Raw genomic sequence first — 16,472 nt, 5'->3', positions numbered from 1 at the left:
CCCCCCAGTTAAAAGAAATCACAAAACAAAAAGCCCAGGATTACCATGACATTCATGTCCATGAGGACTGTATCTAAACTGTAGCTCCATGGTGCAAATGGTTTGTCTGAACACAGCTAAGGTTTGAACGAGTCAACAAAATGACTCATTGTAATTAAGTTTTTCCTATATTAAAATAGAAAATTCAGGGGCACTGGAACCTTACCATTATCACGTCTGTTTATCTGAGATTTCCAGCCTGAGCATCTTAGTTATTGTTTTGGTATCTCTGTGTGGAGAAGGTCTAAAGGTTGAATATTCTTGAGTTCAAGGGCTGAAATCCTGAGAAAACTGCCTGAAGTAAACTAGCTCAGAGACAATAACAACAGGCTGAAGGTGAGAAGAGTTGGGCCTTTGCATCTAGTAATATATTCCAAGGAGATCTGTAAAGTGCTCTGCTGCCAGTTGTCCCACATAATGGTTTCCATGGTGATAGGTCCTCAGAGCTAGGCCTGCAGTACAGAAATGAACTGACAGAACAATGACCCCAACTTTCACCACGTTACAGACTATTTTTCAGAGGGCTCGTTTTCCATTCTGTGTCAGAAGGTAAGTAAACTTTACTTTACAGAAAATAAATTCTGCTTTTTTTCCATCTCTGTTGTTCCCATTATTTCCATGGTCAAAGCACAAACACATGCTAAAGCTTCCAGAGCCATCCTCTCAGCCTATAGTCTTGACAACACAGTTGGAATTTGGGATTTGTATGCATCAATAGTTTAGAAGAAAACAACATTCTTTCCCCAACTCTGAAGAACCATTTCCCTTCAGAGAGTCAATTTCCATTTTAGATAACTGGGAATTTTACAATGTTGATTTGAAGCAGTGCCTTATCTTCCCTATAGTGCAATATAAACTTATTATGAACAAATTTCATCAGTGAACTTTGATAAAGATATTTGTTCACATAGCTGAGCAATCTACAGCAGAAAGAGGAAAAAGCAAATGAAATAATCACACTGAAGAGAAAAGCTCCATAGCTGGTGGCCTATCAGCATGAACATGCGCTGATGTTGGGGTTAGTGTCATGCCTTCTTTGTTTATATTTTCTATGAACAGAATTGACAGTGTGGGTTGACATCACAGACACAGGGGTGCACTATAAAATACGAAAAACCTTTTTCGTATTTTCGTAAATTTTTAAAGTTCTCTACTGTTCTCTGCTGCACTTGTTACTGTGACGTACCATAAATTTTGGGACTAAACCATTCTAGAGACATGAGTGGGTACATACCTAACTATGTAATCATCTACCACATACCATTATAATATTCAAATCTAAATAAGTGTTTATGCAGTTTATTAGGTATAAATGTATTACACCTTCTTAAATGTTAGGTTTTGCTATTAAAAAACAACAACTAATTATTCAGCTATGAAATTAATCATTAATTGCAGCTTATGCCTCAGAGTCATATTAATGATTCAACAATTATTGACAGCCCACCAAGTTTCTAAATGCTCCACTTGTAACTTGCTCGGGTTTTCAAAGGCAAAAAACCCCCAACAAAAAAAACACACAAAAAACACCATATGACAACTTAAGGATACGACAGTCAGCAATTGAATTTAAATAAAAATCTTGCTCAGGACTCCTTAAAGTTGCACTGTGAGTTTGCTCATTAACTCTCCTCTTGAGTGACCTTTGTTGCTCAAGGTGGGCTGGAATGAATTGCAGCCGTGTTTCTGACATCCTTCCAAAGACAGACTGTGCTGATTTATATCCAGTGAGAGCAATGCAGATTTTTATTAACCCACCGAATGTCCTCTAAACACTTTAAATCCATCCACATCAGATAATACCTACTAAGTAAAAAGCCACGGCCTCTTCCTGTTAAGGTAATAGTGCACAGGAAGGAAGTTAATCTATAAATGTACTGTCCCAGCTACCAAACATTAAGTCAACCTGATAGAAGCATCCAGTGACAATTCAACTTCAAAATTACCTTAGATGCAATATTGCTGCATAATAGGTACGCCTGTTCTTTTGACTTGTTTAAAACACCGGAGCAACAGTAGCACCTCTGCAAGCTCTGAGACACAGTGGTGCTTTAAATTCTTATCCCCGATACCCCTTTTTTAAAGCTGAGGCTGTTAGGAAATGGGAATCCCATTTGTGTTGTAGGTTTCTGATCAAAAACCAAAGAACTTTAGGAACTAGCTGCTAATGCTTTGCTAGAACACTATTACTCAGATCACATGCTCTGAGGTACAGAGCACCCAAGAACGTGGTGCTTCAGTTTTGGTGACTGTTCCTTTGCACGAATTGTAGAAAAGGAAATAATTTTTTTTGATCTCCTGCTGAACAAAGAAATTAACACAGCGAAACAGAAGATCTCGGCTCGACCTCTAAACTGAGGATGATTGATAGTCATGTTATAATTCGTACCAAGCTTCTTGCTTCTTGTAGCCGATTGCAGTCTATAATATTGTGCATGATGTCCTTTGAGAGCTGTGCTTGATTGATTGATTGTAATCTGTGCGTCCATGGCTAAATTGTGGGAATGGAATTCTAGCTGGGTTGTAGAGATCAAATATTATTTCACTTCATGATATGCAAATTAATGTATACCTTTTATGTAATGTGCTTTTTTTCTGGATTTCTGTTTTCATATTCTGTCTCTCCTCTTTAACATAAAAATTAAAGAGTGCTTATTTCTGTGTAAGTGAGCAAAAAAAGGGGATCAATGATTATTTCCCCCACTGTATATGTGCGCATTGCAGTACAGTTTTTTAATCCAGCTCACTACCCTGTCAAAATATGGTAACTTCTAGCTCCAACAGACCAACATGGTGTTTCCAAAAACATAACACTATGGTTTCACTATGCAGGTTCCAGAAACAAATGGGTGACATGGATGTGTTTATCTTTTATATAAACCCTACATACTTTTTTTCATGCAAAAAATGATCAGGAAAATTGACAAAGGGAAATGATAAGCAATTTGAACTATACGCATAATCAGTAATGACATTAGCACCAAATCCAGACCTTCCTGTAGTGCAGTGAACACAATGACATCTGATACAGGGGCTATTCTAGCTGTGCGAAGACAGCATGAGAAGAACAAGTGCAAAGAGCATTCGGCACATGGTAAAAGCAATCCAGTCTGATCATGCAGATTAAAAGGTCAAACTCTGCCTCAAACTTGCCTCTTTTCACTGTGTTTTTGTTGCCAGTAGTGGGTTTGCCTACTAAAATGTCCTGTCTTGTCCAAAGTGTGACAGTGGTCCTGGGATAAGCTGGCAGACTCAACACCCCTCCCCCCGCTGGCAGGGCCAGCTGTGTATTAAAATAAATCTGTGCACTTGTCCCACCCCAACACACTTGCTAGACATTACCTTATACAAAGCTAGCTCCAGCATATTCTGCTGTCTGGTGGCCTGTGATCAGATTTTAGCTTCTCCTGCTGCCCCTGGCTTCAACTCTCCAAAGCCCCCCTCCATGTTCAGGCTACTTGTGTGTTTCTGTGTACACGATCTCACATGACTCAACAAAAGCCCAACCTTGGAGCAGGGCTGTCCAGAGCATTTTTCCTAAGAGGGGAGGAGAAGACTTAGTTTGTGGAAGAGACCTGGAGTGCTGCCCTCAACTTGTCAGGCCTGATGGATTTTGGCTAAAAATAAAAGAAAGAAAGGGGCCCTCGAGATGAATGAACTCAGTAGTGCAGCACTGTTAACCAAGAAGCCACATCATGCAACATCTCCAGGTCCGTGGTGCTTAAAAAACAAGGAACGTTTGCATGGTGGCGAGAGCGCTGGATTTCACAAACAAAACAAACACAACAGCCCAAGAAGCATAGCTAATACAAGATGAACCAAGTCAGTGGGAATTCCTGAGCTCCCCTCTGTTACCCCATCCCACGCACATTCCCCTGCCACATTCTTAACAGCAGAAAAATCAGAGCAAAAAGGAGAAGATAGAAGGATCATAACTGAAACCAAAGCAGGCAAGCCTGCAGGCTTTTAACTCAGGGAGAAGCCCTGATCACTTACTACTACTACTTTTTTTTTTTTTATCAACCCTTTAACAACATTTTTCAGTTTTTATTTGTCTCAGTGCTTTGCCTGTACAGCAATGCAATGTCACCATTTACAGAACAGCTATTCACAAATGCTGCCAGTGTGCTGTAGACTGTTTTTATCAAGAGAAAACATTAAAAAATAGAGTATTAAGAGTTGGATACAACAAGGAGTTCCTGTTTGCTCTGTAGTGGGTTTACAATTAACAACCATCATTATATTAGATCTGACAAGCCTTAATTAGAGGACAAACAAGCAGATAATCTCAGTTCTGACTGGATTTCTTAGCTAATTATATGCCAATCTTTAACCTTCCTTCCTCCTCCTTCTTGAAAGAGTAGTTATAAAACAGCTAAATGATCTGCAAATGGTTTATTTCAAGAGTTTTAGTCAGGATTCAGAATTTATCACCATTCAGAAACAGCACTAGAGAAGGTTACGGATGATTTTCTTAGGGTCTCTGACAGTGAACCCTATGAGAGATGATATTTCTCCCATATTAGCTTCTCTTCATTGGCTCTCTTTTAAATTCAGAGCTGAATTTAAAGTTACCAATACAATAGGCCTAGACTGCCACCAATAATGCACTCAGCATTACACATGAGTGAGTTGGTAACTTTTGAAGCATTTATAAATGAATTAAACTGACACATTATATGGGTTGCTCTTCAGTATTTCTTCTATTTGCTATATGTATGGCCGTGTGTAAAGCTTGTACAAGGACTGTATTGTGTTCCAGACAGACATCTGGATCCTATCAAAGACCACAAATGCAGATGCAGTGAAAGCAGTAAGTACCAACATAGGCAGATCGGGCTAATGAGTTAGTGACAGAACATTTTCAACCCGTGCAACAGATCACATCTCTCCCTCACACACACACTAACAGAGGTTCTACCTTACCTAGCCTGCCATGCTATCCCTCCCAACTCAACAAAGGAACAAAATGGCAAGAAGGGATACATGATACAGCAGGGTTAAAAATAGCCTGCTGACGGAAATAGAGCTGTATTTCATGACCCCTGCATAGTGCTCTTGGTTTACACTTTGGCTACGTTCACACTGCAGGTCTTAATGCTCAATTCCGATTTTTTGATCAAATCCGATTTTTTTGTCTGCTCGTTCACACTACAAATAAAATGTGACAGCAAACGTGCTCTAGTGTGAACCCTCAAAGCGGCCCGCATGCGCAAAAGAAGACGTCACATACAACGCGCTCTGTTTAGACCCAGACCAAACAGTATTGTTTGACTGACGGCCCTTAATATAAAGACTTGTTTCAGACTTTACGTTTCCCAATTTTGCTTTAAGTTATAAAATTATTTTGTTATTTACATATGGCCTAATAATGATCCTTATTGCTGTTTTAGAGAGGAGCGGTGCTTCAAAGGATAGTTGCAGATTTCTGTCAGAATCTGCAGATTATACAGTACAAATAAAATGTTCATGTTTCTCCAACGTTGTCTTCCCAACAGTTACGCTGGGTGGCCAGGAAGCGTTCACGATGTCTTCTCGGGCGCTTCTCCGGCACTGATAATTGGGGTCTGTCTTGTGTCAGTGACGTAAAAGACGGATTTAATGCGACATGACCATTCAAACAGCAGTCGCTTTCTAAAGCGTCAGATATGTATCGGATTCAGTACCACACACGAAAGTGACCTGGGTCGGATTTGAAAATATCGGATCGGGTCAAAAAAGTTGGATTTGATCCGCTTTCGCCTGCAGTGTGAACGTAGCCTTTGAGTAACTGTAGTGAAGTGTCCTAAGATTTTTTTGAAACGGTTTTGCTGTTCTTATTGTTTTTTGCACCACTAGCAGAATCAAACGTTTTCACGCAGGTCAAAGCCAAGAATGCTCTGTTTTGAGGACTCAGAGCCTTATGGTATGTGAAGAATAAATGATCTGCCTGAGAAAACTGAGAACTCTACTTTCTGTTTTGAATTCCACTGCACAGCCATACTACTAAAAAAAAAGAAACAATTACATCTTCACAGAAATATCCATGAGCGGAGCAGCAAATTTTCCCAGCTGTGCTTTGATACACATCACTAAAGCTCAGTAAGAAAAGGAGGGAACTCAGGAGAAAGAATGCCCAAATATCAATTGTTTTCTTGTACAATGTTACCAGTCATCTTAATTCAAAATATCTGAATGTGGTCTCTGCTCCAGGTCAGGGTATGGATGAAAAATGGTCCATGAAGAGGGAGATTAAACGGCGTTTTGCTTTTGATTCAAAAGTTGCACTACTGTTTTCTTTATAATAGTTTTTGCACAGAAAAAGTTGCCTTTTGTTAATTTCACCATTTAATAGGCACCATTTCTTTGTAACTGCTAAAGAGCAGCATGTATTCACACAAACTTGATTGATTCAAAGACATTCCAGGGGTATAATGGGAACAATTTCTCCCACTTGGTGTCATAAGTGCGTGCTACATGCCTCAGAGTGTTAGGAACAATAGCCTCTTTCACTCGTAGTGCCAGGCTGGGGATGGGGAGGTGCATCACTGGAAGCAGACAGGGCTGTACAGTTGAGTGCAGATACTTCAGAGGGGCCTCACACAAACCCAGGCAGCAAGTTGTGGCACTTAAAGCCCAGACATGGGTCGTGTGTGAATTACATGCTGGGATTAGTCCTGCTTTCTAAAACACATGCATGACAAAACTTTGTATCTGGATTAGAACTGGCTATGGCAGCTAAAATATCAATTGTTATGACATGCTTTCCCGTATTAAGGATGAACTGCATTTTAGCTTTAGTGCATGGATTTTCCAAATAGTGTTGGAAGGGTCTCTGGTTGGGGTAACACGGTCAGGTTTAGAGTTAGGGTTGGAACCGTGTTGCTGCAGTTGAGGAAAAAAGCACCATCCCAATTTTACATTAGGTTAAAACCCTGTGAAATAGCACTGATGTATCCTTGAAGCTGTTTCAGCTGTAGCTCATTTTATGACACTTGACCTTTGCAAAGATTGTGCAGTTCAGTTTGTATTAGTCTTCCTCCTTTTTGCGTGCTAGACATTTGGACCTACAGGGAAAATGGTGTCACACATTTAGGACTTTGGAACAAATCCAGCTGAAAGGAGCGCCTTTAGTTTTAATGTAGCGTAGTAGTAAATGCACAACTGCGCCTTGAACTGCTGTGACAAGTCAAAATGCCTGCTGTGAAACATCTGCTGAGTCAGAAGTGCATTGTAGAGGGGTAAGCTAATCTAATTGTGTTAGATCCAGATGTGACCTCGGCACTGTTTGTTACAGAGTAGCGTAAGGTTCAAAAGTATATATGGTACTTTTACAGTTGAGAATTGCTTTATAGTGCACGTCTCATTCAGCTAGTTACATAAAGTGCATTTATCCATGCCTAAGTGTTTTCTAATATTCACATAGAAACTCAAACTCTTATGGATGGATCTCGCAAGAGACTCGGGGTTCAGTATCTGACCCAAGAATATGATCGATCCACCGACCTTCCAATTGGTATATATCAGGCTACCGTGGGGAAAACACACTAACAAAACCACAATATACAGCCATCTTTTAAAAATCACTAACGATAACTTAAGCTGTCTGAAATAAAGTCACACACACACACACAACAAAAGAAAAGAAAAAATCCTAAGAAAATATGTTTTTCACGTCTGTCAGTTATCTTTACTTTCTCTTTTCTGAATGCTAAGGCTTCAGCCATTAGAGTACAGAATGACATTAGTAGAGGGTTAGGGTATAGCACTTTTCTATTCTTTTGAGCCACTCAGTTTTTACTAGTACTTTGCGTACCTCACATCCATGGCCAGTTTAGAATTACTGAATGACATGCATATCTTTGAACTGCAACCCAAGCTGGAGTTTGAACAAGGTTCAAACCTGGCGTGGCTTGTGTTTTTCTGCAAAGGACAGCACATATCTTGCAGGTAATAATGCCTCAGTGGCTGGAATTTGTAAAAAAAAAAAAGATTTATCCAGCATTGCCTCATTCACCCAGTCATACAGAGTGATGGCTGTGAACTACCACCCAATTTGGCGGTATGTCGATATAGGACGTAGTTTGGGGTTAGGTATGTTGCGCTATAGAAACATAAGGAAGCAGTACTAAGGATACAGAGTACACTTATTTTAGCTAGATTTTCATCGTCAAATGATTTACAGCAGGAGGTCCAGGCCAGGGAAGCATGTCACTGCTGCCAAAAGTAAAAGTATTCTCAGGGTGTGAAACAGATGCCAGAGCTCCACGTGGTCTGGGCTGAGCCCTCTGACAGTCTGTACTATTACTATAGCAGCTTTAATGCCACCATTTACACTAACCAATGACACTCAAAGAACACATTTGCATTTGCTTGAAGATTGTGAAGACAAACTGGCATAATTGTTCCGTCTTTATGTTCATACGCAAAGCACGTGAGAGCTGCAACATGTCACTTCAGAGTTACCGTTTCCCTTCTAACAAGCATGTATTGAGAGGGAAATTGGACATAAATCAAATTTGCGAGAACAAGGTTAAAGTAGAGGTTTCTTTGACTTATTTTATAACCGGAGTGATCATAACGATCGTTGAAAGACCGACTCCAGCACAGGAGAAAAAGTTGGATTAATTATCACTGAATATTAAATCTTCTACAGCTGCTACTCTACCACCTGCAAAGGAAGTCAGAGAAGGAAGCTGCATTTCCTTTGCAATAGTTTGTTATAAATGGAAATATGAACATTGTAAAGAATTTATTAGTTTTGAACCGTGTGGTTTTCTTGTTTGAGAACGTCAAGGCAGTTCGTAAGCCTTTCTGAATGGTCTGATTTAAAGCAAGGTTTTCGGTTTTTGAGTCCAAAAACTCTGTGTTCAAGGGCTAGACGTATGTTTTTGTTGTGTTTCTTTTTGCTTTTGAGACTCTAAATGATCTATTGAATATAAAAAAGGTAGGAAGTAAACATAAACAACTACAAAACAGCTCCGCCTGAAGTTTTGTTTTTGTGTGTATCACTATGACAAATGTTTGCCTCGGCTTCAGCAGCTTAACCACAACAGGAAAAAACAGCCTTCCTGCCAGCAGAAAATCATGTTTTGACATATAAAACCAAAAGGTGAGCGTGTATGGTAACAGTTCTACTTACAAAATTGTCCTTCATCTTCTTTGGCTGATTAGTGATCATTTATCCACGAGCAGCAGACGGACACATCTACATCACTATCAGTTAGAAAGGTGCGAGGTCAGAGAGATGATTGGCAGGTTGGTGGAGCGTGGGGAGGGCGTCCCTGCAGCATGAAGACAGACCCTCCTATCATCCACAATTACTCATTTTTTCTTTCTACGCAAACATGTGCACCATTGTCACGTCACACACACTTCGGATACAAAGATTACAGAAACAGAGACTATTCACAAAATGTTGGACACAATGGCACATTTACAAGAAAGCTTTTTTTAGAATGTTGCAAAAAAAAACTGTTTTAATACGAGAAAATTCAAGAGAAGTCAAGAAATCTGTTAATTAAGCACAAGTTTAGTTTTTCAGGATTTATAATAATAAACAAAATTTATTGCAAAAATCAAAGTAAAAGAAAGCGTACTCTTACAAATTAAACCACAAACAGGAAAACTTTAGATGATGAACAAATGAACTTTTGATTTTTCCTTTCATTACTATTTGGGCAAAGCGCTTAACCCTATAATCCCCTTTGTATCATATTTGATACATGAATTTCTGAGACCTCTATCTCATCAGCGTGATAAATACTTGCCATAATTCCAAAAATGTTATGGACAAAACTTTTTTTTTTTGTCTAAAATTAACATTGTTGTTAACAAAAAGTTGCTAAAACATCCAATGTATCAAAAGCGATACAAAAAACATATAATAAATATATAACAAAAATATATCATACACAACATGATATAGCAAAAATTTTGTGGATTTTGTTATAAGGGTTAACAAAATCTAAGTTCCCCAAAATCTGAATTTTCTGGCTATTTTTTGATGGGTTGGGTCTCACAGGGCAAAGTACACAAACAAATCATATATTACTTTTTTTTTTTGCCTGACTGATGTAAAACCTCGGTTATGTAAACTACATGAAATCCCTATTTTACTAATGCTGAGAAAATAATAGCAGCTCACAGATTTTTTTTTTTTTAAAGTAAGCAGTTTCCTCAAATATTTAATAATTAATTAAAGTATATGGATTTTCAGCCTTTGGTTTGGCTATTTAATAATCACTCCAGGTTTTATGTTTGTTCTGCTCTTGCCGTGCTTTCATTTGTGCCAGGAAAAAAAACATCTTTAAGAAGAGTCTTTCAGCTCTTCATCATGCTGCGCAAATTCAGTAAAATTGCAAAATTTCACCCCTTTTGCCAACAGGTAGATAATAATCTGCATGACAAATACTGCAAAAATTGGTTCACCCCCATTTCCACAATACATGTTTTACAATGTTTAAAATTTAAAAAAAATCTTGATTCAGAATTTTCTGTTTTGCTTCACATCATTAAAACAGTACGTTTGTTTTTATACTGCAGTGGTTTTATGTCACCAGCACAGCAATTTTATATTGCATCCTTCATTATTTCATTATTTTATCTGGTTTTACTATTAAACACTTCATATTATATAATTTCATTTAACAAACACTAATTCCTATTGCTTTTTAATTTTAATAAAATAATACAACTGTACTGATAGTAAAACTACTCATTAGCTGCAATCACATATAATAGTTCTGAGATCTTCGAATAACGTGCCAAATCGAGCAAACCCTGGCCAACTGATGGGAAGAAGAGGATTTCTGACTCTTTGATAATGTCACATTACAAACTAACCAGAGTCACATTGCTGCCATCACACAGCTGCTAAAACCCACTGGCTGTGTTAAATGGTAATGTCCTGGCTGTAAGAGTTAAAGGCACCGTGCCTGTAAAATTTTTCACTTTCACGTTCACATCAATTGAGAAAACTTTTTTTCTTAGCATGGCCAAGTGTGTTTGTCACATAAATATGATAATGATTGTGCACAGAGCAGAGAACGAGAGATTAGCCAATTTGTTACTATAATCCATCTAAATTGCTAACTGCTTTACAGCCTTTCATTCAGCTGCTCTCACTATCCCACAGTTACTCTGTCCTCTACTTTTGTTTCTCAGACATCTTCTCTGCTTTTCATGGGAAAATCTATGTAACTTTAAAAACGTGCAGCACCGTCTCCATTAGGGCTCCCCTGAGTTTTGCCTCTCACTTAACCTCTGAAAAGCTGGAAAGAAACATCTGCAGAACTGAAAAGCCGCCAGGATGTCGTTTAATTTATATTATTATTCTCTAGTCATTGCGTAAAATAATGATATTCAATAAAGACAAAAGGACTGAACATCTGACCAGGATTAGTCAGGAGAAGACACAGGAGCACCAAAGAAAATATGTCAATATTAAATTAGACTAAAAATTTAAGTAACACACGAACACGCAGCATTTCACATAAATGTGTGCAGCTAGAAGATGGCACAAAGTGTTGACCAACTCAATTAAAAAAGTTTTTAAAAATCATCATTTACAGTAATTTTATAAAAATAGAAAGAGAACAGCATATACTGTTGATATGCTCAACAAATTAATGTTAAAAAATATATAAATTAAAAACTAAAAAATTTAAAAATCCTTATTAACAAACTCATACTGAACTCATATTTTCACCTGTCAGGAGTAAAAAGGAACCTTTGCGCTGCGCAGAAACAGTCATTTGATTCATATTGCTATATACATCGATATTACCTGTAAAAGGAATTACAGTGAATTTTTTTTACACCAAAAAGCCCTAGGCATGTAGACACTCACACGTATATCGCACACAATCAAGCTGGTATGGTTGCTTCAAAACTGCATGACTGCAAGAAACCAGTCAAGACAAATTTATGTGACGTCTGACCATCGAAATGAACTCTTTCCAGTAACAGAGGAACATATTCTTATTAAGAATAATATCCATTTTTTTAATCTGTGGGGAAGCATTTAATGTGTGTTGTGTTGTGTTGACATGCTGATGAACTGTGTTGATGATGATGATGATGATGACAAGATGATGTTGTGTTGTGACTCAACTGTGGAACAGCTCTGCCTGGCTGACCTTTTGCCATCTGTCCTTAATGACAGAGTCTGGCTGGTGGACTGCAGGCAGGAGCATGTGACTGCTGCAGGTATACAGCTGGTGCCTGCTTACTCACTGTAGACCATGGGGAGACACAAGTGGACAACCACTGACACCTGGACCGTGAACTCAAATCATACCCACTTCTGGTTTCCCTTGCTGGTTTACAATTAATTTGGGTCATTGATGCTGAGGCTTGGAGAACAGACTAACCAGAGCTTATACTCGTGTGGAAAATTTTTTTTTTGCCATTATTTAACTTTTCTGGATGTCGCATAGACTATTTTTTAGACTTTTTTTTTTTTTAAACTTTTCAACAACGAGGAACGGCAGACTATCAGATGTCGACATCCGCTTACGTTGAGGTCATTTCCTCTAGTTACCCTGGATTATATTGTGTCACAAGTAGGGAGTGATAATGATTTTTGCATTGTTTTTTTTTTTTATTACAAAATCAGAACAGTTAGTAAACAAAAGAAATTTTAGCATGTTTTCTTATTTTCTCAGACTCCACCAGGTTTGCTTTGCATGATTCATAGTTGTAAATCATCCTTTATCTTACACTGGGCTTTGGTGCAGCCCTGCAGTTCATCCCCAGTCTAAAACAAATTATTTTACCACCTCTGATATTAATGTAATTAACCTTTCAAGCCAAAGAAATTTGGGTTGAAACGTTCTTCAGACTAGCTTGTAGAGACTCATAAAGAGAAAGTCAGAACAGCAGGTGGGTGGGGCTGCTGTGCCTGAGATGATTCATTTTTGGGATGTCGGTGCTCTATGACATCACACGTGTTAAAAACTTGGTAAAGAATATTGAAAACTGAGTTTTTGACTTATTTACCATATTTTTAAACGTTGGCCCTTTTAAGATGAACAATCAGTATTATAACAGAATGTATATGACAATACACTAGGAAAGGAACAAGAAGAAGAACTATCCAGTTTAACCTAAATCAAACCTAACCTTACTAACATCATAAGTTTGTATGTGTTGTAGCCTGGCTGCCCTGTGAAATGAGCACATCTCTAAAATGAACCCATAACAAAAACATTTAATCTTTCTGGTTATCGGAAAAAGGTAAAAATCAACACATTTCGACTTGTAAAGCTACGAGTAACTCAAAGCTGTCAGACAAATACTATATTGTAAAAAAAAAGTGAGAGAAATATTAGTCTGCATAATACATAAAAATGAAAAACTACCTACATCTTCTACTTGTTGTTGTTATTACTGTAATTTCTAGCTCTCTTCCATGGTGTGTCTTTTGTCCTGTCTTCCTTCCCTTGACCCCAAACGGCTGCGGCAGATGGCTACCCTTTCCTGAACCTGGTTCTGTTCTGAGGGAATTTCCTGTTAAATGGGAATTCTTCCTTCTCACTCTCGCCAAGCACTTGCTCGTAGGGGGTCATCTGATTGTTGGTGCGTCTCTGGTGCTATAAATATAAATAAATAAACTGGAGTAAAAGAACTCAATTACTTTATTATTAGTGGAAGCAGCGTCCATAGGGTGAACATCACGTTTTCAGTTTCATCGTGTCAATTCTCAGGTTTCTCTCGCTGTATAATTTCATCTTTCTCTTTTTTCGCCTCCCTTTTATGATTAGAAAAAAAGTCAGCCATGACTGCCTGCTGTTAACTGGAAAAAAAAAAGGCCAAGAGCAGCAAATTGTGCTGATCTTGTTGTAACCTCATGGTTTTTACAGTGCTGCGCAGGGGTTTGATGCAGGAAGTGGGCACATTACTGCACTTCCACGCCCACAGCAGCCCTATTCCCTCCCTCCATTACACCAACCCCCCTCCTAACCACCTGTGCTGGTCTCACAGGATGAACCCCCCTCACCCCTAAAGCCTTCTTTCCTCCGCAACACAAACTCCTTTACAGCTGCACGTCTTTGCCAAACCACATACTGAATGTGCTCTGTTGTTTTACACTCCATTGCTTCAACAACATCAGTGAAGATTTGGTTTACTGTAAACTGTCTCCAAGTGCAAGCGAGCACTCGTTAAAAGATTGGGCTCCTCCCAAACTCATCTTCTTCTAGAATTTTCTATACAGACGTCTGCTTCAAAGATACCCATGTTCATCAACAATATTTTTTGTACAAAAGAAATTCAGTGTACGGGGATTACCCATCATATTGGGATCATAATTTCGGGAAAGATATTTTTTGCTATATTTCTTTTGATATGTCAGTATTCTATTCTGTGAGTAGCTGAATAAAATAATTTTGGCAATATAGATTATCCAATTAACCTATCCCCACAAGCTGCATGTCTTTGGACGGTGGGAGGAAGCCAGAGTACCCGGAGGGAACCCACGCAAACACGGGGAGAACATGCAAACTCCACACAGAAAGACCCCGGCCTGATGGTGGAATTGAACTCAGGACCCTCTTGCTGTGCGGCAACAGTGCTAACCACCGTGCTGCCACCTCTTAAATTTACATTTTGATATAATTCAGTTCACTTTTATTCATACAGGACCAAATCACAAAAACAGTTGCGTTGAGTCGCTTTATATTGTAAGGTCAAGACCACTATAATAAAGTATTAGACTAATACACACAGAATCCTTAAACTATACATAATCATTTAACCATATATCCATTATATTGGCAGAAATCTTCAACGATATTTTCTGTGTTGTTACATCGTTGCATTTAGGTGAAATGACAGTTATTTTATATTGTGCTTTGTGCCAAATTAATATTATTCGTGAAGATATATATTAATTATTGAACTGAATTGAACTATATTGCCAACACGGGAATCATTTACATGCTTGAATACAGCCTAAGGTCCTATTGGTTGGTTTATCATCTAACAAATGGCTGTTAGATATGTTTTAATAACATATTAATGTTGCAGTCCTGAGTATTTATCAGGAACTAGTTTAATGTTAGACCAATAACTGGGCAGAAGGAGGAAGGCAGTGTTGCAGCAGCACTGGCGAGCTTTTCAATGTGTAACCTGTGATGTCAGCGTGTGGAATAAAAGGGTGCTACACAGAACTAAATGACCTCAGGCTTCAGAGAAAAAAGCACACAGCAGCGTTCTTCTTCTAACGCGGGAGCACGAATAACCAGCCAAAACCAACACGTCTCATTGAGACATCCTTATATTTCTAACCACAAATGTTTGTGGTCAACAGCCAATATCAAATTCAGGAGTGTAGAAGAACCTTTATAGCTGGAAAAAGAATGAGTTAACTCTCATTGTGCAGACTGATTCTTTTCTACTATACATAAAAGCAAAGCAAGGTCATTTTACTGGATTGATAAAATAAGTATAATTAATTATAATTAACTAGTTTTTTTTCTGTTAGCCGCTATGTTAACTATTTAGCAGTTCAGCTCAATATCTTAATTTGGTGGAATATTTACTGATGATAAATTTCATAGTTTCAGGCTTAATTAAGTGAGTCTTTGTAAGATTTAAAGCTTTCCTTTCCCTGATATATTTATAACGAAGCTCCCATTTGACGTGTTTTCATTGTGTGAATCATTAATATCTGTTGAAAAAGTATATTTTTATGAATTTACAAGATATAATAATTAGTAAGAAATGTTAAGAAAAGTTTATTTGGTTGATTCTGTACTTATAGAGCCATTCTGGATCTTTACTCCACATTGTAAATAAATTATGGACCTTTTGTGGTTTAAAAAGGTAATTTTAAAGCTTATTGCCAAATCGAAAAACAAAATCCGTATGCTAATAAACATCAGGGGAACAAAACAGAAATTAGGTAAAATAGTTTTGTCAACCAGAAATATAGGCTGGGACAGCGAAAGTGTAATCATCAGATCTGCCATGAAGAACATCCTGATGAGTCAAAAGAAAACAGCAAAGACAACGTATATATATACTGAATATATACACTTCACATGTGACTCAGCAGCTCCAGAGAGCAACCAGAAGACTACTTCTGTGCTTCAGTGTTCCCCGGGAGGACTACGAGGGGGCCTAACCCCAGAGAAATTCTCTGTCTACGTTGCCTCATTTTCACCACAAAGTGCTCTAATGTGATATGGTATGCATAGCATTTCTATGGTGGCAGCAGGGGGATGGGCTCTGGGGACCACACAGACAACAGTCCTTACTAAGAATAACCCAAGCAATGCTGAGAAAATCCAGCATTCTTATATGGAGGAGCTGTTTAAGCTGGACGCATCCATATAGGCTCTGTTATCGTCACCGTGGTGAATATCCAGACGCTGCAAAAGCACTGGATGAGGCTCTCTAGCCGCCATTTTGCCAGTTGGCCCAGGGGAAGAAACACTGTAGCGCACATG

At 38.4% G+C, this 16,472-nt stretch overlaps 1 protein-coding gene across 2 annotated transcripts in view; it reads right to left on the bottom strand.

Moving 5' to 3' along the window:
* Window positions 1-16,472, bottom strand: part of bach2b (BTB and CNC homology 1, basic leucine zipper transcription factor 2b) — a 102,027-nt gene that overhangs the window by 78,980 nt on the left and 6,575 nt on the right. Inside the window, exon 2 of one of the 2 annotated variants that reach the window (XM_080881835.1) lies at window positions 9,161-9,302. The exons of the other annotated variant lie outside the window; for it this stretch is intronic. Coding sequence (XP_080737961.1) covers window positions 9,161-9,199 — 39 coding nt within the window. The 5' untranslated portion in view covers window positions 9,200-9,302. The remainder of the gene's footprint in view (window positions 1-9,160; window positions 9,303-16,472) is intronic. 2 annotated transcript variants of the gene reach the window in all.

This window comes from Rhamphochromis sp. 'chilingali' (genome assembly GCF_963969265.1).
Source record: "Rhamphochromis sp. 'chilingali' genome assembly, chromosome: 5".
Lineage (NCBI taxonomy): Eukaryota > Metazoa > Chordata > Actinopteri > Cichliformes > Cichlidae > Rhamphochromis > Rhamphochromis sp. 'chilingali'.
The sequence above is the reverse complement of the archived record's forward strand: the minus strand, read 5'-3'. Positions and strand labels throughout refer to the sequence as shown.